Below are 25,504 nucleotides of genomic sequence, written 5' to 3'. Positions count from 1 at the left end.
CAACTCTACTTACTAAACAAAATGAGAATGAATCCTACCATGAAACACCGCCGATGGAGAAAAAATGTTTATTCAATAACTTTCTTATTATATTTTATGCATCGATTTAATAATCTAACGAAACGTAAATTTCTCAGAAAATATTTTTAAACCTATCTACCGTCCTACTTTTCTTATCATCTGATTCTGCATATGTCGGGTATACTTAACTGGACCATCAGAAAAATAGAGGATTTATGCACATAGCAAATTGTTGTTCACAAGCTGGTAAACTAATAGGCTATCTCGAATTTCGGTTTGTTTAAAGGACAATCTGAACAATTGTTATTTTTTATACTTAAAAGCGAAAACAACTATCGATTTTATGTGCTTTCTCTTTTTACCTAGGGATAGTTGCCATTTAATTATTCAATATTTAGTTGCACTCACTCTTTTACACCTTAAACAATAGAAAACACATAAGCGACATATTAGGCCAACACACACACAAAAATAGTTACATGCTACAAAAGTATGATAAAATAAAGTTTTTCTTGTTAAATAGATGCACGTGCGCTTTGCTTTAGGTGCATCGCGCTTTGCTGCTCGCAGAATCAAACGGCGATTAACCTCCTGCATGGCTTTGTTTACCGTGGAGGCAGGAATGAGGCTAACCAAGAGTAAATATTAAAACAACGTATACACATACACAACACATACGACGATCGTGTATGCAAATCACGTGAAATAAACAAAGCCTATCAATAATATGTCTAATATGCGCGTATCTTGGAAATGGGATAAAATAACTCCACTATAGCGGATGCGCTCCGGAAGAAAAAAAAGCCATTTCTTAAGCATGGTCAGCTTAGCTCGTGTGCTTTGACTTCTTCTTGGAGAATATCCGAAAGACTCCTTTTTTGTCTTTGCTACTCGCATCCTTGCTGCCCTTGTTGAAGCTGGCTTCGCTTTCGCTCGAGCTTTCAGCGGATTGATGACGACCGCCACTGCTACTGCTACCACCGCCCGCAATCAGATGAACAAAATCCTGACCGCCGGTATTACCGATGCCCATATTATTATTGCTTCCCGGCGGTGGCAAAGACGTTGGTCGCGATGAGTCGAATCTAGTCTGACCCCAGCCTGGACATAAAGTAAATTATGAATAGAGAAAGACAAAACGGACAAAGCAATTAGTTGAAGTATCTACCATACATTGTTCAAAGTTAAGTATCAACCAAGACCATAACCAACGTGCACGAAACAGTTGAAACCTAACAGTAGACGTGTAAATTTACAATACTCTTCGCCAGATAGATAACTTGCGTTTTCCTAGTTTTTCCTTCCAATAAAATGGAGATTAAGAAAGATTAGCCTGAACTGAGGTTTTTTTTTTTGAAAATTTCAAATATTTTAGTATACGAACTAATTTCTGTAACATTCCGGTTAATTTGAACACAAGAACAGTTTACCCAGAGCAAATTAGTATTACCGACTCGCCAGAAAACCTTCACACCACTGTTGAAATATTTCACATTATTAGAACTACTGAAATATTTCAACCAAAATTGAACAGCTCAAGTTACCGACTTTTAGCTTTTGTTAACCGGTTCGAATTTCAAATCGATGTTAATTTTTGGAATAACCCGTATAGCGATATGAATGTTCACGAGCATTTCCATCGCTTTCCCGTTAGACATAGAGGACACAACATAGGACATAAAAACCACAGCACGAACGAATCAGGAAAAGGAAAGTTAGGGTTCCATCATTAGAAAAGCACACTTTGGGAATGGAAATAAAAAAAGATTAGGCAACCGGGAACGGGTGGATTTGTAAAGTGCAAACGTGTTTGTATGCTTGAGAGGCGGTACCGGTGTTGTAGCCGTCCAGGTTGATAGTGTTGCCAAAGGTATTGCTGCTGTTGTGCTGCGGTGGCAGCGGAGCCTGCATGTGAAGATGCGAGTGGTGGTTATGGTTGTGTTTGCCGTTTCCATTTCCATTGTTGTGGAACGCTTGGTTTTCACTATTGGCACCGGTTCCGTTGCCTGCCGGTGGCATCGTTGCCATCGGATGGTGCCACGTGGTGCGCGAGGTGCCGTTGTTGCCGGGCACTCCACTCGGTCCACCGCCGGTAGGATGCTGTGCCCATTGACCCGGGTTACCCGGGATACCACCCGGTTGCTGCTCGCGCCGGATGAATTGATCGATCTGATGTTTTTGCTGCTGCACGTGGTGGTTTGTGTGTGGCGGTTGGAAAGATGAGGTTCCGGTAGCGGCCACCGGCGGTTGCTGGTAGTGCTGCGCAGGATGCTGATAGCCGGACGGAGGCTTCAACGGTGTAAACGTGCTTAACGGCGGCGATGTCGCGGGAAGAGGTGGTGCTGAATATTCTAACGCGAGATATCCGGTCCGAACATGGCGGGTGTTGGATGGTGCAGATTTTTAATTTTCGCAAGATTAGCAACAGTCAACGTGGGCGACATAGGAGGGACACGTAGGATGGGGTTCGGGGATTTAGAAGGAATAAGACACATACATTAGCAACAGATAGATGACACATAAAATTACAATTTTCATAGCCCCATCCTTGCATTGCCGACACAATACTGTGGTCAAGGTGCGGAGTGTGGCTTACGTACTAAACATGGTAGCGTTTTTTTATGATTGACGACTTCTGGAATTGCTATTTCCGGCATAGGTAAGGCTTTTGGTGTTGTTTTTCTTTTTCAACGATAGGAACCCGAATGCAATATCCTGTAAGGTACTGGAATCTTACCTGAGCTTCTCATTTCACTGTTACGTTGCCACACGTCTTCGCCACTGCCGTTTCCGTTCTGTGAGGCAGGCGTTGATTTGTTGCCCATGGTTCCCGGTTGCATGGAGTACGGTCGCATTCCACTGGTAACGTTGGCATTGTCGTAATCTACCGAAATGAAAAAAACGTACTTATTTAAGTCGTCCAAAATACTAAAACTTACACGCTCGTTAGTTTGGCCACTCACCACTTCCATTGGGACTGCCACCTAGGCCAGTTTTCGAGCGCATTTGGACGGTACCATTGTTGTTGTTATTCAGCACGTTGTCTGTACTGGACTGCCGCTGAGGGACGGGCGGTGGCATGCCACGTGGTGGAATCGGAGGCTTGTCGGCCAACCCATATCCTTCCGCCAACGGTGCTGGCATCGTCGGCGAAGGGAGATTAGGCTGGTTTTGCTGACTTGAGGCCATACGCTGATGCTGTTGGAAATGAAAAAAAAGCACACGAATACTCGTTAGCGCGTTATACTATCAGAAAACTGACTTTTATTGTATCTTTCTATTGCCAAACCTGTAGCTCTTGCTCGCGTAGCTCCTTTTGCCTCTGCAGGAAGTTGGTCTGGGGCGTGTGGAAACTTCCGTTGCTGCCCGATCCCGATTTGGCACTGTTCAGTGAGGTGCGCGAATCCCGGCGCTGACTGTCAGGGGACGAAGTACGTGAACTAATGGACGAAGCGGCATCGCTCCGTTCCGGAGTTGGTGATTGTGCAGAACTAATTGATTTCACGTCCGGAGCGCTATTGTTTTGCTGTACGTGGAAAAAATACACATGCGTACATTAGTACTATATTTGCGGAGACATAGATAATTTTGTTGCACACAAAATTGTTATATTCCGTGTTGCTTACCTTCATCGATTCATCGTAACTCATTAGCTGCAGGTTCGGCGGTAGCGCAGCATGGAAAGCGATCTTGTTCACCCACTCGCTCAACGAGTCCTTCGAGTTGGTCATGAACAGGAACACGGAACCATCAAGCAGCACCAGCCGGAACACGTTCTTCTTCTTCGTGTAATCTTCAGCTCGCTCGCACTTTGCATTCAGGATGTTTACCGGCGCCGTAGCCGCTCTTTGCATAGCGAAATCTTCACCGTCCTTGAAGAAGCACAACAGCTGACCACACAATACGGTGTAGAATGGCTTCCACGATCTCACCGGGGCCTTCTTTCCGCCCGATTGCAACTCGTGCTTGCGTTCCAGCATGCCCTGCACTTCTACAGGGGGCAGCAGGGATGCGTCTGCTTCAACAGCGCCTGGACGTTGATTCTTCCGGAAGCTCTGAGCGCGGCGTCGAGTCGTGAATGAGGGTGCTCGCTTAACCGGCTTTATACCCATCTTCATGCTTTCTGCGCGTTTGATGTTACTATCGGATCCACGACGCAGTCGCTCCTGAAGCATCGTAGCGAACGAGTTCGATTTCTGCACTGGACTGGTCTGGTCCACACCACTTACGTTAGACGCCGTACCAGCACTGAGATTGGATGTGTTCAGAGCACCAGAGTCGTTGCGGTCGGACATCATTGATCCGCTGGTATTGCCAGGCGATAGGTGGTGATGACTAGTGCTGCCGGACACCGCTCCTAATCCGTCGTTGTAGCCATTAACCGATCCGGGTTCACGGCGCCGACGCTCCTCAGTAATGCGTTGCACTTCCTTCTGTTTTAGTACTTCATGGCGCTCGCGCTCGATGCGTTCCTTTTCGGCAACACGAGCGGCCTGTTCAGCTTCCAGCTGCTTCTTGAACTTCAGCTCTAGCAGTGTAATACGCTTGAGGGTCAGCACCTTTTCTTCCTGGGCAGCGACCGTCTTCTCGAAATCTTCGTGCTTGCGTATAAGATCCTCGACCTGCGCGATCGAGTCACCGAGCTTCGATTCCTTCAGCTGCACCTGCCGGCTGATGATCCAGCCCTCCATGTCCTCCGCTTCCTTAAGGAAATGCTGCGTATCTAGATTCAGCTCGTACATTTCATTACGCTGCACAATCGTGTTGTCGAGCAGGCGCTTCCGTTGATCTAACACTGCAATCTTATCATGCACTTCGTTGGACAGGAAGTGCTTATCCTGGATCAACTTGCGACCGGTGCGGTTGAAAACTTCGAACGCTTCATTACGGGCATCTACCTCAGTACGATGCTCCTTTAGCTTGCCGATCAATGCTTCAGCGCCAGCGACATCTTTAGCAAGATCCGGTGCCGTAATCTTCGCCAGCATCTCGTTTATCCAGGCCATCAGATCACGATACTCATCGAAGTACGCCTGCAGTTGTTCGGCTTGCATCAGCTTCTCCTTACGCTGCATTGTGCGGTCCTTTAGTTCGGACCACACTTCAATCGTTTCGTCTCGTTTCACTTCGATGTGCTCCTTCGCGTCGGGGTAAGTGTCTCCGAGCTTCTGCGCTTCGGCCACGACTGACTCTAGCTGTTCCTTGATGGCGCCCAGTTCCGCTTCGAATGCTTCATGCGTGCGTACCAGCGACTGAATTGTCTCCAAATCGTGACCATAATCCTCGGACAGAACAGACGAAATCTTTTCGTTGATCCATGCGATCGTTTCGTCGGCAGTACGATCAAACACGTGCACCTGTCGAGCACCGGCCAACGCTTCTTGCCGCGCCACTACTAAGTCTTTCAACTCCTCCCACAACTGCTTGGTTTCGTCACGTTTCGCCTTGATCGTGTCTTTGTTCAGGTTACCCTCACTCAGCAGCGACTCTCCCTTTGCAATGCAAGTGGCCACACGTCCCTCGTTCGAGTTCAGGTTGGAAACAAACGACTCGAACTGAACCGTTAGCTGCTCGACATGCTCTACGTCCGTGCCATACTCTTCTGATCCGGCAGTCGTTATCTGGATCTCGATCCACTCCTGCAGATCATCGATCTCGCGCACAAATTCGTACAGTTTCTTCGTCTCGGCCAGCTTCTTCTCGCGCTCCGTCGCCAAGCGGTTCAACTCTTGGAACTGATACTGGATCTTATCGTTCTTTCCCTTGATCCTTTCGCTATCGAAGTGACCGCGCTCCTGGAGACCGCTGGCCAACTTTTCGATTTTCTCCACCGTGGGCCGGAATGCACTCAACTCGCGCTGCAAAGCGTCCAGCTTTTTCTGCAATGAACTTACCGAATCTTCGTCTTTGCCATAGTCCTGCGACGATATGATTGGCTTTTTCTCACGCAACCAAAACTCAGCCTCGTTCGTTTCAGCATAAAACTGCTGGCTTTCCACAGCGTCTAGCAACCGCAACCGCCGCACGTTTGTGAGGTTGCGCAAATTGACCAGTTTGCTCTGCAGTTGACCGCACTGTCGCTCGATCTGTTCCACCGCGTAGTGGTTGTCGCGGATCATCTGCTGGCCGCGTTGCACCAGTGCCGAAATGACGGGCTCTTGAATGAGAATCTCCGCTTCGAGGGCCTGGTGTTTTTTCTGTAGACTTTGCACTGCGGTCAAACTACTGCCAAGGTCTTTCGACGCCGCCTGTGGTTCCTTTTCATTTAGCCACAAAAGCTCATCCTCGGCATCGCGCAAGAATTGATGCAACTGCAGCGAATCCTCAAGGTTGTCACGTCGAATGGTGGTTGGTTCGTGAAGCGAATGGTACCGTTTGACCGTAAGCATTGCACTTTCGTGCAGCTCATCTTTCAGGAAATGATCCGATGCAAGCATCTTCGCATCCGTCGCCTTGATTTGCTCGCATATGTCCGCGTGATGGGCTACGTCTGCCTCGAGCATATCATGCTTCTTCAGCAGATTGTGTACTGATGCAAGATCGCGTCCGTAATCCTCTGACGAGAGCTGTCCCTCAACTTCGTCCATCCAATTTTTGAAATCTTCAAGACTGCGCTGGAAAAGCAGTGCTTCATAAGCTTCTGCCAAGCGTTCCTTCTTTTCACGGGAAGCCTCGCGTAATTGCTGCCATTCGCTCTCCACCGAGTCGAGTTGCTCTTGCACTATATTGCTGGCGTAATGTTCGGCATTGATCAACGATTCTCCACCCTCGATGATGGCAGTTACACGACCAGAGTTGGCCAACAGTTCTGCGTCGAAAGCGACATGTTTTTGTATTTTACTCTGCAAATTACTCGATTCCCGATAGTTCTCGTCTAGCGCTATTTGCATCTTCTGATTGATCCATTTTTGAACCTCATACAAAGCCCGCAGGAACTGTTGTAACTGTAAGCTTTCCCGCAGTTTTTGCTTTCGTGCTGCAGCCGAGGCCAGCAGCTTATCCTTGCGATTTATCACCGCATACAGACGCTGCTTAATTACGTCGGCTTCGAAAGGATTATCAGCCAAAATTTTCTCTGCAAACCGTTCTAGCTCATCGATGCGATTTGAGTGCAACAGCTTCTCGAACGCCTCATGCTTCTTCATTAGTGCCTCCACGGCCGTAAAAGACTCACCGAGATCGTCATTATTGAGGAATGCCTCTTTGTTTGTCAACCATTCCACGATCTGATCTGCCTGTTCCTTGAACAACTGCAGCTGATGAGTTTCCTTTAGACCGCGGCTGCGACCTTTCCACGAATCATGCAAATGCTTGTTCAGATCCTCTAAATTGCGCAGCGCCTTCTCCACGTGATCGTTGCGAATGGACTGCTCACGATTTTCGGCCACTAGGCGCACACCGTGCTCCTGCAGATCGTGGAAAATACGATCTCTGCCGTCGATTTCGGCCTTGCGCTCATTATGCAACTGAATCTGTGCCACGCAATCGGCGATGGTGGCTGGATTGGCGGCAGAATCCATTCGCTTCACCATTTCATTAGCCCACAATTCCAGCTCTTTCACGTCTGCCGTGAACTTGTGAGCCGTGTAGCCTTGCTCCAGTGAACTCGCTCGCTTTACGCTCGCGCCCTGCAACTCCTGCCAATGCAACTTCAGTACGTCGAGGTTCTCCACGATATTGATCGCATTGTCCGGGTACTTGTCTACCAGCGTGGCGGCACTGGTTTCGTGTTCGCGGATCTTCTGTTCCACCGCCGTCATGTCCCGTTCGATGGCTTCTTGCTTACGTTTCAGAGCTTCCACGGCGGAAAGATCGCGACCTGTATCTTCAACGTTCATTGCAAGCATCTTTTCACCGATTCGCTCTGCGGTATCATCCACATCCCGATTGAATACGTGAATTTCGTACGCTCCCGCGAGCAGGTCTCTATAGCGACCCAACGCCCCCTGCAACGATTTCCACTTGCTGTTGAAGTTCTCTCTACGCTGTTGTACGTTCTTTCCTTCGACCTTATCCTGGCTGACCAGTTTATCCGCCAACTGGTTAATGTTCTTGATGCGTTGATCATCGACTCGCATGTCACTATCCACATCATCCAGTTTCCGACGCAATGCGTTGCAATGCTCCAAATCGCGACCTGTCTCGCCAGCATGAATCATCATTTCTTTGTCCCGAATCCAGGCCTCCAGCTTGTCGAGCTGCGTGTTGAACTCCAATATGTCTTGCGCTTCCTTCAGCCCGCGGTTTCTCGATTTCAGCTCGTTTAACAGGACATCCCAAGATTTCATCAGATTCGCTAGTTCCGTCTGGATTTCGCCAGCGCACTCGTGCTTTTTGGCGATAAGCTGTTCACCTTTGTCTCGTACCTCACGAATGCGTCCCTCGTTGGCGTTGACCTCAGCATCGAATGCTTGTAGCTTCTTCAACCGTTTAACCTTATCTTCCATATTACTCACACCGGCATAGCTGTGTGCATCCGCCTCCAGCTTCTTCTGTTTTTCATTGATCCACGCACCTGCTTCTGCACAGTCGCGAATAAACTGCGCGTACAGAAGCGCATTCGCTAGCTTCTGCCGCCGCAAAGTGCACAAATCCTTAACCTTTTGGCGTCGCTCCACAATCTCTCGCAGACGTCGACGAATGTTTTCGCTATCGTAGTGATTCTGTTCTACTAGCTTACGGCCGTGATCTTGCAGGATCGCCACCTTCTCGTCCTGCGCTTGAATGAGCTTCTCGAACGCTTCATGCCTTTTTACCTGATCCTGCACCACCTCGACCGTTTGACCGAAATCGGAGCTGGTCAGTGTTGCTTCTTGGCCGCTGGAAATGTTATCTATCACCTTGGCGTCTCGCATGAAGCAGAACAGATCGATCTTTTGTTCTAACAAAATCTTCTTTTTGTTATATGCTGAGTGCAGTTTGGCTCGCTCATCCAGTAGCGCCGAACATTTTTCTTCTACCTCCGTCGCCGCATAATGTCCCGTCTGTACCATGGAATCGCTCAATTCGTTCAATTCCCGGAACGTCTGTTCGCGTGCCTCGATTTCACCATATATGGCATCATGCTGGATCTTCAGTGCCGTGGCGCCAGCAGCATCGCTGACATGCTCTTCGGCTTGCAGTGCCGCCCTTAGGTTCGTGGCCCAGGACATTAGATCGCGCACTTGCGTTAGGAAGTGCTGCAAATCACAGCTCGCGTGCAGCTGATCATTGCGTAGGGCCGATTTTTCTTTAAGTATGTTCCAGTACTGAATGACGTTTTCCTGCTCGGCTGCGATGGCCTTGGCATTGTCTCCGGGATATTTCGTTTGCAGACGTTGCGAATCATCCACCAGCACTTGCAGTTGCGCCTCCAGAGGTACAAGTTCATTTTCAAATGCCTCGTGCTTGCGTGCTAAAGCCAAGGCAGAATTTAAATCCTTTCCAAGTTCACTCGACAGTGCTGCATTTTTGTCCTGCGTAAAGGTTTAAAACGAAACACATGTTTTACATATTGTATATACGCGAAAAAAAAAACAATTTATTCCCCTTACCTGAATACGGAACAGTGCTTCAGCAGCGTCACGGTGGAACCGATGAATTTCACCAGCAGCATGAAGTTTCTTTTCGCGCGCATCCAGCTGCTCAAGGAGTTGCTGCCAAGCATTGCTAAAGACACAGACGAAAGTTGTGTTAATACAAAAAGTATAACAAAAGATAAACACATAATGATATATTTTTACACAGATACTACATTACATACACACGACATCACGTTTGTACAATGGATACCGAATGAATATGATGTTCGAAGAAATGATAATCAGTCCAATATTGCTCGATGATAAATTATTTTGCTTAGGTACACATGAGATGAGATAAAGAATACTAAATGATGGTAAATTGATAAAGCAACGTTGTTTAGTTTGAAACGATCGAGGCTAGCAACATCGATGACGCATTAGCAACAACCAATAGAAACAAGAACATGTAAGACTCGTATAGTTAGGCGCACTAGCAAAAAAAGATATACTAGGAAAATGGTACAATTACCGTAACTTTTCGTACAGTTCGACGACATCCAACTGTGCTTCGGAATATGATCTTCATGGAAAATTCATTGATTTCGTGTGTGTTTTTGATTTGTGTTCGGTTCATACAGGACAGTAGATGATATACAGTGGTAGAAGGAACGGTAGGAGAGGGCATGCACAGCAAGGAAAGACATAGGTACCGTATATAGGAGTAAACACAGGTAAAGAAAGATTCAGCGAGTTAGTGTTGAAACTGTACAAATCCGATCGAGACCATCCGAGATCGGATATTTGTAAGAAAATTAATTGATCCCTTATTCACAACATACCTTAACAATTCTTGACGTCTTTCGATTTCCGACACATACGGGCTGTCACCGCCGATCAGCTTTTTGGCGAAGTTTTCACACTGGTTATAGCGTTCTGCTCCAACCTCAATGCGGTGTTTTAAATCGTCAAATTTGTTTTGAAGAATCTAAAAGAGCACAGAAAATACGATTTGGATTTGGTTACGTGCTACCACAACAAAGGAAAACTCTGTAGAACCCTCTAGCTTACCAGCAGATGCTCGTAGTCATGACCATAGTCTTCCGAATTGACGGCTTGTTCCTGCTCTTTCATCCACTGTTCCAGCTCTGCGGATTCCATGAAGTACTCGTGGCGGTACAGGCTCTCCATCAGGCGTAACTGCCGTTGGCCGGCAAGCTTTTGCAGGGATTTTAACATTTTCTCGATTAACTGCTGCTTGGTGGCAATCATCTTGCTGTCCGGATGCTTCGACGCAATCATGGCCGACGCTGTGTGGCCCATCTCCGAAACGATACCAGAGTAAGTGTCCAGCTCCAGCTCGATTACCTTGTGTTTGGTCAGCAGCTTCGTTGCCGAATCCCGATCACGTCCATAGTCTGAGGAGCGCAGCACATTGTTACGCTCGCCAAGCCATGTTTCGATCTCACCAGCTTCGGATAAGTATTGCTGAGCTTTGAGTGAAAGGTCCAGCTTGCGCGATCGTTCGTCCGATTTTTCCTGCAGCTCCGCCCACATCTTTTCAAGTGTATTACACAATTCCTTCACCTTGGCCCTTTCCGGATGGTTCTGGTTGATCAGATTTTCGGCAGAAGTCAGTGCTTTGTTGATCATCGGCTGGTGACCCTCTATTTCGGCTTCCAGTTTCTTGTGTTTCTTCGACAGGCTCTGTGCTTGATGAAGGTTCTGACCGATCACATCTGACTTGGCCGCGGGCAGGTGTTCGTTGATCCACTGTAACTCCGTGTCCAGCTCAAAGACGAACTTGTGGAAGCGTAAACTTTCATCGAGCGCGTCTCGCCGTTGCTGGGCAGGTTTCTTCAAGCCAGCAAACTGCGCTTGCAGCTTTTTGGTCTCGTTTTTGATGTTGTTTGCATCGAAATGGCCTTCGAGCGCCATCTCCTCTCCAGTCATCACCAGTTCGGCTACCTTCTGCTCCCACAGAGCGATGTCGTTCTCAAGAATCTGGTGCTTGTTCATCAGCTCCTTGCAACTACGCAGATCGTTACCAACCTGCTTGCTTTGCAGCGCGTGATCCAGCTCTTCGAACTTGCTTTTCGAGTCTTCAATGTAGCGGTTGTGTTCGCGCTGTAATGCCGCCTGCTCTAAACGACGTCCTTTCTCCAGGGACATGGCTACCAGATCCTTCCATTTGCGATTGACCGCAGACAGCATGCTGTTCACTTCGTCCGTACGGTTGTTTGTCTTGATCAGTGATTCACCCTCCTTGTTGACCATACGCAGCTGACCTTCATTGGCACGTAGCTCGCGATCGAAAGCGCTATGTTTCTGCAGTTTGCGGGGCAGATTCGATAGATCCTTGTAGCTTTCGTCACTGGCAATTTTCGTTTTATCTGCCAACCACCTGTCAAGATCGTCCACGTCCGCCGAGAACTTTTGGAAGTCCTTCGACGCCTGCAGTGCGTTCCGTCGCTGTTGGGCCAAGTTTTTAACCCCTTCGCGACGGGCCAACACCTGGGCCCGGCGTTCGTCGATGTACTTTGATTCGTAGTGATTGTTGCGTATCAACCGGTCGGCACTTTCGGAGAAATTTTTCAGGATCTTATCCTGCGCTCCGAGCGAATTTTCAAAGTCAATGTGGCGCTTCATAATCGCTTCCACGTCATCCAGCGAGTTGCCTAAATCATCGTACTCCAGATACGCCTCGTGACTCTTGGTAGTCGCGTCGATTTTGTCCGCCTCGCGGTTGAAAACTTGCAGCTCGATACACTGTTGCAGTTTCTTTTCCTTTGCCAACCACACTCCGTGCAACCGCTGCCGTTCGGCTTCAAGTTTCGCAATTTTGTTCGCTATCTCGGGATCCTCCGAAAGGGCAGGATTGCACTCTAGGATTTGCTGACCTAGCTTTGCGAGCTGCACGAATTCGTCGTCGTGTGCGTTGATGTCTTCGCCCAAATCCTTGTGCTTCTTCAACAGCTTCTCTGCCGTTTCAACATCGCGCGCAGTTTCTTCGGCGTTCAACTGATTGTTGCTCTCCGCTATCCAGCCGAGCAACGCCTTTGTGCTGTTGTTGAAAATTTGTTGCCCCACGGCATTTTCCAACCGCGAACGACGCTCCTTTGCCTTTTGCTGCACTTTTTGCCACAGGTCCTGAATTTCGCGTTGCTTTTCGCTCACGTTTTCACGCTCGGATGGGTACGAGTTTTTCACCGTGTTGCCTAGCAAATTCACTCGGCTTACCTTCTCCTTTACCGGAGCCAACTCTCGTTCGAGATTCTCGTGACGGCGTTGCAGCGCTTGTACGGTCTTCAGATCAGGACCAACTTCGGCCGTATCGAGCTGGGTCATCTTTTCGTTCATCCAATCGATTGCTTCCTCACACGTTCGATAGAACAGTTCCACGCTAGACGCACCTTCTAGATTCTTCTCTTTCTGCCGCTTCAAGTAATTCAGATGCTCCCACATCTGGTGAATCTGCCGCTGGCGAGCCTTCACCTTATCCAGCTGCGAGTGACCCTGGCGCACGAAGTCCTCCACGTCGGAATCAATCGCCTCAACACGCTTCGAGGACGCGGACAGATCATTTACGAACGTCTCGAACTGTCGCTTGGCGGTTTCCACGCTTCCTTTTGGATCGTCGGTGCGCAGCATCTTCTCCTTATCTTTGATCCACTTCTCGAAATCGTCGCACTCGCGGTAGAAGCGGAACAAACAGATCGAATCTTCCAGCAGGGCGCGTCGCCTCTCGGCGAGATCCTGCAGTTGATCGTACGTGCCGTTTATATGCTTTTGGCGCTTATCGACGCTATCGTTACTATCAATCGCCGTCATATCGTCATCCTTCGCACGACGTTTCACCAATGGCTTCACCTGGCTCACCTTCGCTGGACGCACGCGTTTCACTTGTATCACTTCCTTCACTAGGATCGTTTTCTTCACCTTCTGCATCGTCTTGATCTTTTCCGCCTTGCGCACCAAGCACGGCACCAGCCGGGGTTCGATTTCTTTCACGTAGTTCGCCGGCACGAATCCTTCAGAGCCGTCCAGCTTGCGCACGTTCCACCAATCGACATTGCTCTTGTTCTGCAGAATCATCAGGTCACCCTTGGCCACCTTCATGTTTTGGCCCTCGAAGCGGTACAGCGCTTGGACATGTGGCAGCAGTTTGTTCTCCGTTACCGTGCGGTGCTCCAGCCGCTCCACTGGCTCATCTTCCCACACTTCCTTCGGAACTAGCCGTGTCTCGTTTACCCACTCCTCCTGTTCAAGCTCCTGCACCGGTTCCGGATCGGCCGATAGGTCTAACGTGCAGATGCCAGCCTTGATCAGCTTTTCGGCCTGCTGATTCAGATTCAGAATGTCGCCTGAGTACGCGTTCAGTTCACCCTGCAGGTCACGGTGGCGCTGCAGTAGTGCCTGGGCAGATGGTTCATCAACACCGAAGTCGTCCGACGCAACTAAGGCCATCTTTTCGTTCAACCACGAGTCAGCCTCGTTTGCGTCGGCATAGTACTGGTAGGCTTCTGCCGCATCCTCCAGTTGACGTTTACGCAGCTCGACCAGGTCTTCCAACGCCTTCCAGTGCTCCTGCAGCGAATCGATCTTAACCTGCACTTCCGCCAAACGCGAATGCTTGTCTACGATCAGTTTTTTGCCGGCCTCCGTGATCTGGTTGGACTTTGGTTTGCGGACTTTCATCTCGTCCTCAAGCGCTTTGTGCTTCTGTTGGAGCGACATTACCGCCCGCAGGTCCTTGGCCGTGATACCCGCCTTACAGATGCGCTGCTTATCCACGAGCCATCCCTCTTCGTTCTCGTGATCCTCCACAAACTGATAGAAATCGTGGGCTTCGTCTAGGCGCGCCCGTCGAGCTGCACTCATCGCCTGCAGCTCCTGGTACAGCTGGGCCAGTTCGGCCAGCTTGGCGTCCAGCTGGCTGGTATCCTTGTAATCGCCCCGCTTGAACGCTTCGCCCTGGCGAATGTAGCGACGTTGCGTTTCGCCTAACGTCGTCACTTGTAGTTCGAGCAAGGAATGGGCCTGCAGGAGCTCTTCTACGCCCAACAAATGCGGTCCCACATCCTCCGAAGCAAACTGCCCTTGTAGTGCTCTCACTGTGGTCATTGTCGCATCGATCTCACGCAGCAGATTCATCAGGGAGCTCATCTGCGAGAGTTTCTGCTTGTGATTTTCCAGCAGTTCGAGTAACTCCTTCCACTTCGTGATAACCTCCAGCTCGCGTTTCTTCACTCGCTCCCTACCGTGGTAGTTCTCCGCGTGTAGCTCGTTGCACATGTCGGTAAGATCGTTGAATCGATCCGCCCGAGCAAGGATGTCCGCTGAAATGGCCTCGTGCTTCTTGACTGTCGCGTCCACCTGCCGCAGGGCGGGTCCATATCGCGGATCAGTCAACACCTGGATCATCTCGTTCAGGTAGCCCTCTCGCAGCACGGACTTCTTTTCGAACTTAAAGTTAAGCTGCTCCAGCTTCTCCTGCCGCAACAGTTCGTCGCGCAGTGCAACCTCTCTGTTGTGCTCGGCGTTCTCCAACCGTTGCCAGGCTTTTTCGATGTCATTAATCATTTTGCCATCCTGCGGTGTGTAGTGCGGTTGGTTCAACGATTTTAGCAGCGTGTTGACGTGGAAGTACAACGCCTCGATCTCGCTACGCTCCTTATACTTGGGTGGTTTCTCGACCGTGCGGTACTCCTTAAACGCCAACAGCTCACCCTGGATACCTTCAACCGAGTTGGGAAAGTTCCGCTTCTCTAGCTCCACCGTCTTCGACCTTATCCAACTCAGCAGGTTCGTAATCAGCTGCTCAAACTGCATCTTCTTTTTGTCCGCATCCATCAGCTTGTTGACGATGTTCGCGATACGCTTGCCACCCTTCTGCTCACTCTTCATCCGCGCGAACGTGTGGTAATAGGACGCCACGTACGTGAGGATCGACTTCTCGTCCGGCCGGGCCGTATCGATGTCCTCCGCATCCAGCAGCTGCGGTATGCCCAGCTCCCGGTCCGCCAGCTCGAACGCATGGTTAAGATTTTCGATGTTCCGTCCCGGCACGAGGCTGTTGTAGTCGAACAGATCCGGTCTGTGCGAGTGGATGAGCGCGTTGAAACCGAGTCCGGAACGCCACGAGTTGGTAAAATCGGTGATGTGCACATGCTGGTAGCCGTGGGTTTTTCGCTGACACCACAGCAACAGTGCGTCTTTGGCGGATTTCTTTTCCGATGATTCATTTTCTTCGTCCTGCAAACAAAAATGGAATATCGCATTAGAATATACATCAGCGGGTTCTTGCCTATTTCAACGTAAGATCTCCATTACGGGCTTAGAAACACCAGTCGATGCTAAGCTACGCTAATGGCTAGAGCGAGTCTGTAGAAACTGAAATGAATGATCTAAACGACGACGACAAAAAAAAAACAGGTTCTACACTTATTAGACTCTTTAGGAACACCAAATGAAACCATTGAAACGCTCTCGCGCGAGCAATCAAATCGTCTTACTACAAACTTGATAACAATCCATAATCTACTCTTAGCGCTGACACCGATCGGCAGTCCAGACAACGGCGAGGCCGCTGATAGCCGATAATAAATTAATGATTTTATTAGCATAATGCAAGTTTATCGTTCAAGCGTTACCAAGCAGGACGGAGGCGTTTTACCCTTGCTTGCCCGGGACGCCAGCAACACTTACCACATCGATTTCGATCTCCTGTATCTGGAAACGCAGAATGATGGTCCAAATGAGGCCAAGAATAAGGCGGGGATTATGGTCGACGATGTCTTCCGCTCCGATCGACTCCAAGCGAACCTGTGGAAAAGGAAAGCGACAGGAATGTGTGAAAAAGGTAGCCCCAAATGATGAACGCAAACCCCCACCCCGTCACAAGACAATCGGCGGGGCAGGTTAATAATGGGCGGCATTTCTCATAATGGCCCGCTGCCTCTGGGCCATTTTCCCCATCTTCGTACAGCTTCCTATATTACGGGTGATGTGACTATGGATGGGCGAAAAATGCTAATGAAAAACTAATCAGCCTATTGCTAGAGCTTTCCCCTTCTCGGATCGATACCCAGCCCTCACCTATCCAACATTCCACACAATTTTCTATCGATTTCTTTAAAATGGTCTAAAAAGAGCAAATCAAAAAATAACGCACACATCGAAGCTCTTGAACCGCCGTTAGAGGATCTTCTTCCACAAACGGCAGAGTACCTTGGTAAGGTTTTTCTTTTCGCATTTCTGCCCCACGAATCTCGACCGTTAACTGTTCTCGCGCTGATGTTGTTTCGCGCTCCAGTCCAGACTAATTGAATTAGCTTCAATCTTCTGGGCGGCGGGTGAAAAACGCGCCCGATTCTCCCCAACCCCATTGCGCACCCTGAAATGCAGAAAGTTTCGATTCGAACGGATCGAATTTCCTTCACAGCCAGCCACAACATTCTCTCCAGCTGGGAACGACGTCGTCTCATCCCTACTGGCCGCTCCGCTGGAGGAAGCTAATTTACCACATACATCACCTGTTCGTACCTGAGCCTCCACCACGGCATAATTGAAAAGAAAAAGGGCGCAAACTGGGCAATCGACTCGAGAATCGGCACCGGTGAGAAATGAATGCCAATCCCTCTTCAGAGCCCTCTCATCTGCAACATATCGCTGCTGTAAGGAGCACATCTTATGCTTCCTGCGTGTGAAGCGTGTGAAGAAAACGGATGATTGTGTAATCAACGGATGGGTATGAGATCCGCGTTAGACAAATGGCGTACAAATTTGTGTATTATGTTCGAAGTCAATCGTTCATCTTTGTTGGTTGGATGCCGCGAGGTTTCCCCCTTTGATGTTAATCGACAAACTGAAGATGGCTGTTCGTCCCTTCCGGATTTGGTAGGTTTGCGTAACAGAGCAAAACAAAAACGGTTCTACTTGGAAGCTAATTGGCTTTCGCTTCAATGTCTAATGGCAAAAGAATGCCATTTGGACATTGTTTAACATTTTTAAACCTAAACCTCTCGAAGGTACAGTGTGTGAAAATCGCTCATCAAACCCTCGTAGCTCGTGAAAGTGAACAAACAAACCCCTTATGCTCCATCTGCTATGCAACCTACTTGTGTATGCCAGCAGGTGGACAATATGTCACACTTTATCAACCACAATCGTCACTGTAACCAAATTTCACCACCGACCAATGGGTCTTATGCATAGACACGCGCTTGAAACGCTGTTCGTTACGCTTCCACATCCGCCGGTCTGGTTCAATCGGTTGCCAGTGCTAAAGTCCACCCAAAACCCGGCGGTCATTCAACACTCGAGAGTTTGCATATTTCGCATACCCATTCGTAGGCAACGTGCATCGACAGTGGTCTGTCGTAACGAGGCCGCCAACAACGGAATGGAACACAATCCGGTCAGAACCAGGAAGGGCACGGTGTGGCCGCAGGTCCAGCGAAAGGTACTTCCCGGGCGAATCGTTAATTCAATTTGGGAAGCGATTTTGACATGCAAATCACGCACGAGCTTAGAAAGCGTGCGACTACATAGTGTCTTTCACTCGCGGCCATTCGAGCTCAATGACCAGGTTGTTGAAGTAGCCCCTTAGAAATGGCCGAATCTGGTGCGGAAGTGGTGTTAATTATTGCGATTTTAGCCGTGTGTGTTTGTGTACGAGAAGGTCGGTGACAAACTGTGCCATTTTCCTGGGCTTTGTCTACCGTGGATTGACTATCTTCTCGAACAGCTTTCCTCCATTAGCCGGTACAGCGAACGATGGACGATAATTTACCGGCACCAACAGTCCCTCCCTATCAACATAATTGCATTAGACATTTCAGTCAAAAAACCATGAATCCGCGTGGCGGCACAACATCAACAGCAAATGCATTACCGGGACCTGAACCGAAGCTTACGCTTACCGGAGGGCTTTCTTCAGTTCCCTTCGCTGGGTGCTTCACCTAGGCCTAGGGCGAATCTGTCCATTTCCGGCGAATGTTTTACCAATAGCCGTTTTGGCAACGAACGTACTCTCTCCCTCTCTCTCTCTCTTTCCCTGCGAAATAGTGCACGTTTCCTGCGTGAACCATTCGACCGCAACAAGGAAGTGTCCTATTGAGACATTAGGCAGCAGAAAGGAAAACGAACCGTTGGAGCTGATTTCTCCCTCGGCTTACACACGCGTTACACTTCGCCGGCGTTTTGGCCAAAGGGAAGGTGCGGTGGCCCTTTCCCTTCTTTACGCGTAACGGCGCTAGAGTCAGTGAACTTGAGGAACTTGCACCACTGCCTGCCCCAAAGCTAATCCAACCGGGGATAACGAGTGTTAAAACCCTGCAAAAAGCCGTTTTTCCATCACTTTGGGCTAACGAATTGCCCACTTAAGCCACAATCAAGGTAGTCCCAGTGCGATTCGATGATGGTCAAGTATCGGCTTTTAGCAAATGCTCATAAAATGCTGCACACTTACACCTCACGCTATCGGTAGACAAACGATAGCCAAAAATTAGCCAACTCTCACGGTAATGGAAGAGGCGCGCTCTGGGGCATTTGAACGCCATCGAGTAGGTAGGGTACGATAGGGAAACTTATCCACTATTGGTATGCTACTTGAGAGGAGTGGTACTACGTCGTTGGTCTTGAAAGTGAAATCGGCTCAAGGCGTGCATTGGAACTCCGAGAATGCACCTTCAGATAAGCGAGGCTTCCATGCAGACTTGTTCGATTTCCCCTATCAGCTGGTTTTCTTGAACTACCTCACGGGATAATGGGCTAATCAACCTTTACGAGAAGGCTCTCGATTGGACCCCCAATATAAGGCAGTAGCATATTCAAACAAATCTGCAATCTTCCACCCTTCGATTCGCTCAAAATATGTCAACGCTTACAATAAGCGTTCAAGCCAAGCGCAATATTAAATGAATTTCGCTGACGTGCCGATGGGAAGGCGCCTGATGCATTATTCAGCACCCATTGGAAAGCCCGTTCGTGGTGAAAACAATACCCAAACGGGATCTTGGTAAAGACCGTGGAACGTGACCTATCGACCAGTTGTGGCTGCAACTTTTTAGTAATATTGTAGAAAATGAAAAAAAAGCAATAAAAAACTTCGAACCACTTAAGCATTCATAACTGGATCTTGATAGTGGGAATGGCTTTGCGACGAGCGAGCAACAACATTCATTGTGGAGGCTAAACCACACCCTGGGCTGTTCGCTCCAAGGATTAGCCTCCCCCGCCACCTGGCAGAGCAGCAGCGAGGCTACCGCGCAAAACGTGACTGTTGTGTTTCTTGGAAAAGGAAAGAAATCCACAACAATGTCACACTACTCGTGCTACCGCGGCACCCTGCGGTGATCTGATCTGGTTGGACTTCTGCAAGCTTTTACCGCTGATTCCTTGCATGCTTCACTCGATAGTCATCATCCTCATCCTTCGCCGTTGGTGGCACAAAGTTCCGCCTGCACGACGGTCTGATAACGGGCAGACACGATCCGTCGGCTATTCTTTGACGTGGAGATCACGTCCAGCGAAACATTGGACGCAAACAGCTGCTAGAGCTTCTCAGAGCTCAATCACCCGCTTTAGATCCTACTAATAATCACGAGCTGGTGGGAGAACCTAAAGGCGTTCGACCTAGAAATTGTGTATTTGATAAAACCACCACTTAACAGGTCCGCTTCAAGCGACGATTATCGCCAGATTAGACGCGTATGTTATGGATGGTTCCATCGGACTAGCGGACCAATAATAAAAAAGGACAAATAAATACCCTTCAATGGTCTATATTCTTATCGTGGTACACGCGTGGTATTAATACATCTGTAAACAAAGTACGGCTTCTGTGTTACCCCTGTGAATAAATGTTCACCACAAACACGATCGATCCACGTTTCGATGACGTACCCTTCACATAAGTGGAAACAAATCGATATAGCGTGCGCTCTATCTACAATCGATCGGACCCAACAATGCTGTCCATCCGGGGCTGCCCTTTGTCGATTGACGTGTGGAGCGCAATTCATTCGCTCCTGGCCCTTTTCCACAACCGTCCGGCCATAACCTGGGTCAAGGTTGCGTAATTCCAGCGGCCAGAGTCCAGTGTGAGGTCATACTTTGACGTTTGCACCCCTGCAAGGTAAGTTGTCACGCCCAAAAAGCAGGGCAAGATAGCTTTTTTTCGGGCTCCTACTTGACCCGCACGCCATTACGTCAACAACGGGGGTTTGTTGTATGGAAATTTTATAACTCCATATTGCCCCCCCAATTCTGGTGAATGATTTTGGTAGGTGGAATTGGGAGGTGCGAAAGAAATCATTTTAAAATCATCAACATCGGAAGCACGCATGAGCCACGTGGGTGACCGCAACGCCCCGATGGCTTTGTTGGTGTTGGATCCGCCCCAAATGCTCGCCGATCCGTAACGCCGTGTGCCGTAACGCTGGGTCGGACGATTGGGAAAGTAAAAGTTTACAGGTGTGTGTTAAAATTTTATATTCTCATCGTCGGCGCGAGGATTGACGAAAAGAAAAGCTGACCAAATGCCTTTATGGGAAGCATTGTGATTGTCGTGTTGTAATCTCACAGAGCACCGAAGCAATGAATCACGACTAACGTTTGGGATCGTTTTCCACACACACGCACACACAGCTGATAAGCGGGAAAACTAATGCGCCGTTCTCATTTACTTACCTTCGTGTGCAGAAAGGCTAAGCTTTTGTTCACGTTCTCTATCTTATGTACACGCATGCGGCCACTGTTCGGCTTGCCCAGCTTCTCGCCGGAGATGATTTCCAGCAACTTCAGCAGCTTGATACCGTCCGCCAGATCGGTGAACAGGTCGTCGACCTCCATCTTGGCCTGGGAGAGATTGGAAGAGAACACAAAAAGGGGGGGAAAAATTAGAAGAAAAAGCAACATCGAAACGAAAGGAATTAGTAGTGCTCAAATCAATCTTCAAACAACGAAACAAAAATAGAGAAGCTAGAGAAACGGAATGTGCTGCCGCCCAATGTGTAATTTACTGTTGCGCGTGAAGGAATCGTTGCAAACTGTGAGGTGTTGCTGCTTTGGATCGAATCAATTGTTTAAAGTGTGAAAATTGAAAAAAAATTTGTAAAAATTTTAAATCTAATTTCCAGCGATTATATTTATACATGAAACACTGGCACTCTGTTTTTTTTCTTGGGCTCGATTTATCTTTTTCAGGATAGATTTCAAAGCGCCAAATGTTTCATCGCCAACCCTTTCTCGTTTTCGAGATAGGATCTTCGCTCGCGGATAAAAAAAAATGTTTTCTCCCAACATTCCCGATATTTAGCGGTGGATCTAAAGTTTGCTCCCATGATTTATGGACGCAGCAAAAAGACGTCGGCTAAATGCTTTCGCCAATCAGCAGCAGTAAAGCGTCGATGTGATCACTAACCTCCCGCTGGTGCTAATTTGTCTTCCCAGCAGCACACACCCCAAAGTTGGCGGGATTTTTGGACCTTCTCATTAGCACAACGGCCCTTGGTTGAGTGGGGGAAAGGAGATGTGAAACACGCGAGAAAACGTGCAACGAAGGGAAGCAACTTCACGGTAAACCGGAGAAAAACAGAAAATCCGTTATTCATTAGCATGGGCATTCGGACGCGAATGTAGAACACGCGTTCGCACCATTCTACTACGATCGTACCCGGATCGTTAGGTGATCGTTTGGTTCGCTTCACGGTTGACTGCTGCCCGGGAACGGCTGGTATGAGTCATTCGAGGTGCCAATCCTGTCCGCCCAATTGCCTTCCGAAGGCTGTGTACACCTACGCGATATGAGTTGAACATTTTATGGCGTGTCATATCGCGGTAAGTCTCGGGTGTTAACTACCAGAAGCGAGCCTTCGTAGTACGCCCAAAAGGGCACTAATGAAAAGGAGGAAAACCATGCCAAAGAAGCCAAACCATGTTCTACCAAAGCGTTCCACACCGAGTTGAGAAGGAAAACGTACAGTAGAACACAAAACAGAAACAATTGCACTTTCTAACCAGACACGCTCACGAGCATTCGCACGTTGCATGGCCCACTAACCCACCCCCACTCTCTTTCTCTCTCTCTCTGTCTTGGTTGAGTGTTATGCTTATCACCTTCCAAGATCTGACCCATTTTTATTGCACCCACTGCCGTCTTGATTGCATTTATCCCCCGCTTCTTGGGGTATGGGACGTCGTGAATTGAGAAAAAGGAGACAATCAAACAATGGTGCATTCGTGCGAAAACGCACCCCCCTCCCCCTTCAGGTGTTATCGGGGAAGGTGCACTTGACCAAGGCCTCATGAAGGGGTGTGTGTGTGTGGGGAGTGCAGATTGGTAAAAGAAACACGCCTCTCGTCGGTTCGTCCCGGCGGATGTGCCAATTCCTCAGGTCGGCACGCGCGCTCGAATCGGAACGCTTTGGAATTTTCCGCAATCCTACTCGAGCGGGTGCGTTTCTAGCTGAAGAAGTGAGACCTTCGCTCCAGGCCACACGCGGGAGGGAGTTAATTCCTAAACAAAGTGAAACAAAAACAGACAAAAAGTATGGCGCAAAGATATCGCATGCTCACGGGCAACCCCCCGTGGGGCATGAGATATTAATTTTTGCTAATGGAGTACGAAAAGGGAGGAAAAACTCACACACACACTCGCTTCACCGCAGATAAGATATTTCTTTTTTTCGTTATTAAAGCTTGCTTTTTTTTCCTCGTCCAGACTAGCTGATGCGGGAGGTGTTTGGTTTATTGCCTACACCTACGGTAAATAGGCGTAAGGATTGGCGATCATGTTAAATTGCAACCATTTGTAATGCGCGCGTACGTTATGCAAATGGCGTGACGGAAAAACCGAACAGAACGGAAGCTAGGTGTGGAAAACAACAATGGGAAATAAAAGCTGGAACGAAAGGACACACCTTTTTCTTCGCGCGGTTATCATCGCTATAAATAAATCGTAGTGATTTTTGCTCATGTGATAATTTATCACGTTCGCAGTCCGGTGGTTTGCGAGCAAAACAAAACTAAGGACCACAGTGGGATAGTTAGAGAAGGACACAAATAAATAGATTTCAAAACAGAAATAAAAGTTGACACACAAACTACCAGATGGGTGCGAAGTTATAAATAGATAGATAAGAGTCATTCGGTCGGTTCGTTTGAGTGATTGGAAGTGATAAGAAGAGAATTTACGATACCAATCAAAACATGACCGTGGTCATTTACCATTTTTCCACTTTTTACCCGACCTTTTCACCTACCTTGACCAGAAATGAGTTCATCCATTTTGTAAACGTCTTCTTCTGGATGTGCAGACGCTCCTCCTGCAGCGTTTTTATACGCTCATTCTCGAACTTGTGGATGCCCTCGCGTTGCGTCATGTTGGTGCGCTGTTGTACCTGTGTGAACCCGAATGGTTCATAATTGGAACCTGCAGAAAGAGCAAGAGAGCAATGCGAAAAAAAAATATTAAAATAAGCTGGATGTAGACGACGAGATAAGCGCAAATGCAAAGGTTATGCATACAGTATGGGAGTTGTTTTTTTTTTCCTCGTAGCGTTAATTAACGGGCAAATGTGGCAAATATAAACAGTTTACATTGCGTTTATTACAGCGATGCCAATGTTTACGAATCGGCTTCTCGATTGTGCATCGATTACAGTAGGAGCAGCGTTATCATCTGTTTAAAAGACAACCCGCTCAATCCCACCCATTAGTCGGCGTCTTCTCAACAAACGCTACTTATCACCTTGAATCTCTTTTAATAGACCGCGGGTGATGCAGTTTCTGACATTGGTGGCTGCAGCTATTGCACAAACCAGTAGTGAAGATTCATCAGTCCGGCGTTCAATGGTGGTAGTGTGGGCAGAACGTTATCAACTGCCGCACAAATCCACGGCTGTTGCGTTATCGGTACGGCTTCGGTTACGTAGACCGGGCGGACTTTAGCAATAAAATCTGACCGCAACCACATTCCTCGCCACATTGTCATTATCGAAAAAGAGATTTCGCAAAGAGCAACACTCACAAACACAATGGTGTATGTATTTGGCGAACATACGCCACATACGTTTACAAAGGGTAACGCTGAGTAGTGATAACGACATCAAAATTCAATCTCAAACTGTTGGTTGCATTAAAATGTAATCCCATCATGCGGATTCCTTTTTGCCAAGCTGGTTAAAATTTTGCCCCTGTGTAATGGATTGCACATCGATCGATAAGTAAATGGTTGTCTCGGTTGTACGTTGGAACGGACCGGAAGCAAGGTGTGCTAAGTAAGGCAACAAACTCACGGAACCTTACTCATAAACCCGAACGGTACGTGTACTCCAGTCCGATGCATTCCGATCTGCCGTATCTTTTGAAGGGGACATGTCATACTGATGCCAAGGGTAGGGCCAGAAAAAAAAACATTAAAATCAACAAATAGATAAGAGCCACAAACAAAACTCCGGGTTCGGACGCACGACAGCACTGCAAAGGTTGGGCTACTTTTATCACGTTTCCATTTATGTATTTCTTTTTTTTTTTATCACATGTAGTCATTTTGTTTCTGAAGCAGCACCAAGGCAGTTAGCACCGGCATGGATTGCTCTGTCTTTCAACGGTGCGAGATAACACGCTAATTGAGTCATCCTAAGTCGAAGGTTTGATGACGTTCGTAGGTTGTTTTCGAGATTCTAGAGGGTTCCATTCAGTTTCGTACAAATTGTCCAATTGTTTCATTGCCTTTCACTCCACAAATTCAGTTTTTATATATTTACACTTTGGGGCGCTTTGCCGCGCAATTTGGAGTTGTAATTCTATTGTAATTCCACCAACATAAACTGAACACCCTCACATCTACGTCATCCACACACTTACAGGTTATCTTGGAAGCTTACCAAATCTTTTAGGCGCGTTAAATTGATGTCGACGCATTATGTCTTTTTGCGTTGTGAGTTCGCAAGCAGCCTACGTATGTCCAGTGGTGT

General features: G+C 48.2%; 1 protein-coding gene across 1 annotated transcript; it reads right to left on the bottom strand.

Annotated features, from left to right (window-relative positions):
- Positions 1–43: 43 nt before the first annotated feature.
- Positions 44–23,923, bottom strand: LOC128721910 (spectrin alpha chain). The gene is made up of 13 exons (XM_053815713.1): positions 23,789–23,923; positions 21,216–21,383; positions 16,230–16,346; positions 10,593–15,776; positions 10,364–10,509; positions 10,054–10,104; positions 9,555–9,669; positions 3,648–9,476; positions 3,311–3,547; positions 2,985–3,219; positions 2,759–2,905; positions 1,854–2,372; positions 44–1,122 (listed from the first exon to the last, which is right to left on the bottom strand). The coding sequence occupies exons 1-13, from the start codon at positions 23,906–23,908 to the stop codon at positions 848–850; spliced, it is 13,143 nt and encodes a 4,380-aa protein (XP_053671688.1). The 5' UTR covers positions 23,909–23,923; the 3' UTR covers positions 44–847.
- Positions 23,924–25,504: the final 1,581 nt, after the last annotated feature.

This window comes from Anopheles nili, chromosome 2, assembly GCF_943737925.1.
Source record: "Anopheles nili chromosome 2, idAnoNiliSN_F5_01, whole genome shotgun sequence".
NCBI classification, from domain to species: Eukaryota; Metazoa; Arthropoda; class Insecta; order Diptera; family Culicidae; genus Anopheles; species Anopheles nili.
This window is presented reverse-complemented; position numbering and strand designations above follow the sequence as displayed.

Bases quoted from the DNA above. Each gene is read 5' to 3' on its own strand.
- LOC128721910 (XM_053815713.1), bottom strand. From the start codon at position 23,908: ATGACGCAACGCGAGGGCATCCACAAGTTCGAGAATGAGCGTATAAAA. The intron at 21,384-23,788 runs GTAGGTGAAAAG...AATCTCTCCCAG, and splicing joins TGAACTCATTTCTGGTCAAG to GCCAAGATGGAGGTCGACGA. The intron at 10,105-10,363 runs GTATGTTGTGAA...TTTTCCATGAAG, and splicing joins AGACGTCAAGAATTGTTAAG to ATCATATTCCGAAGCACAGT.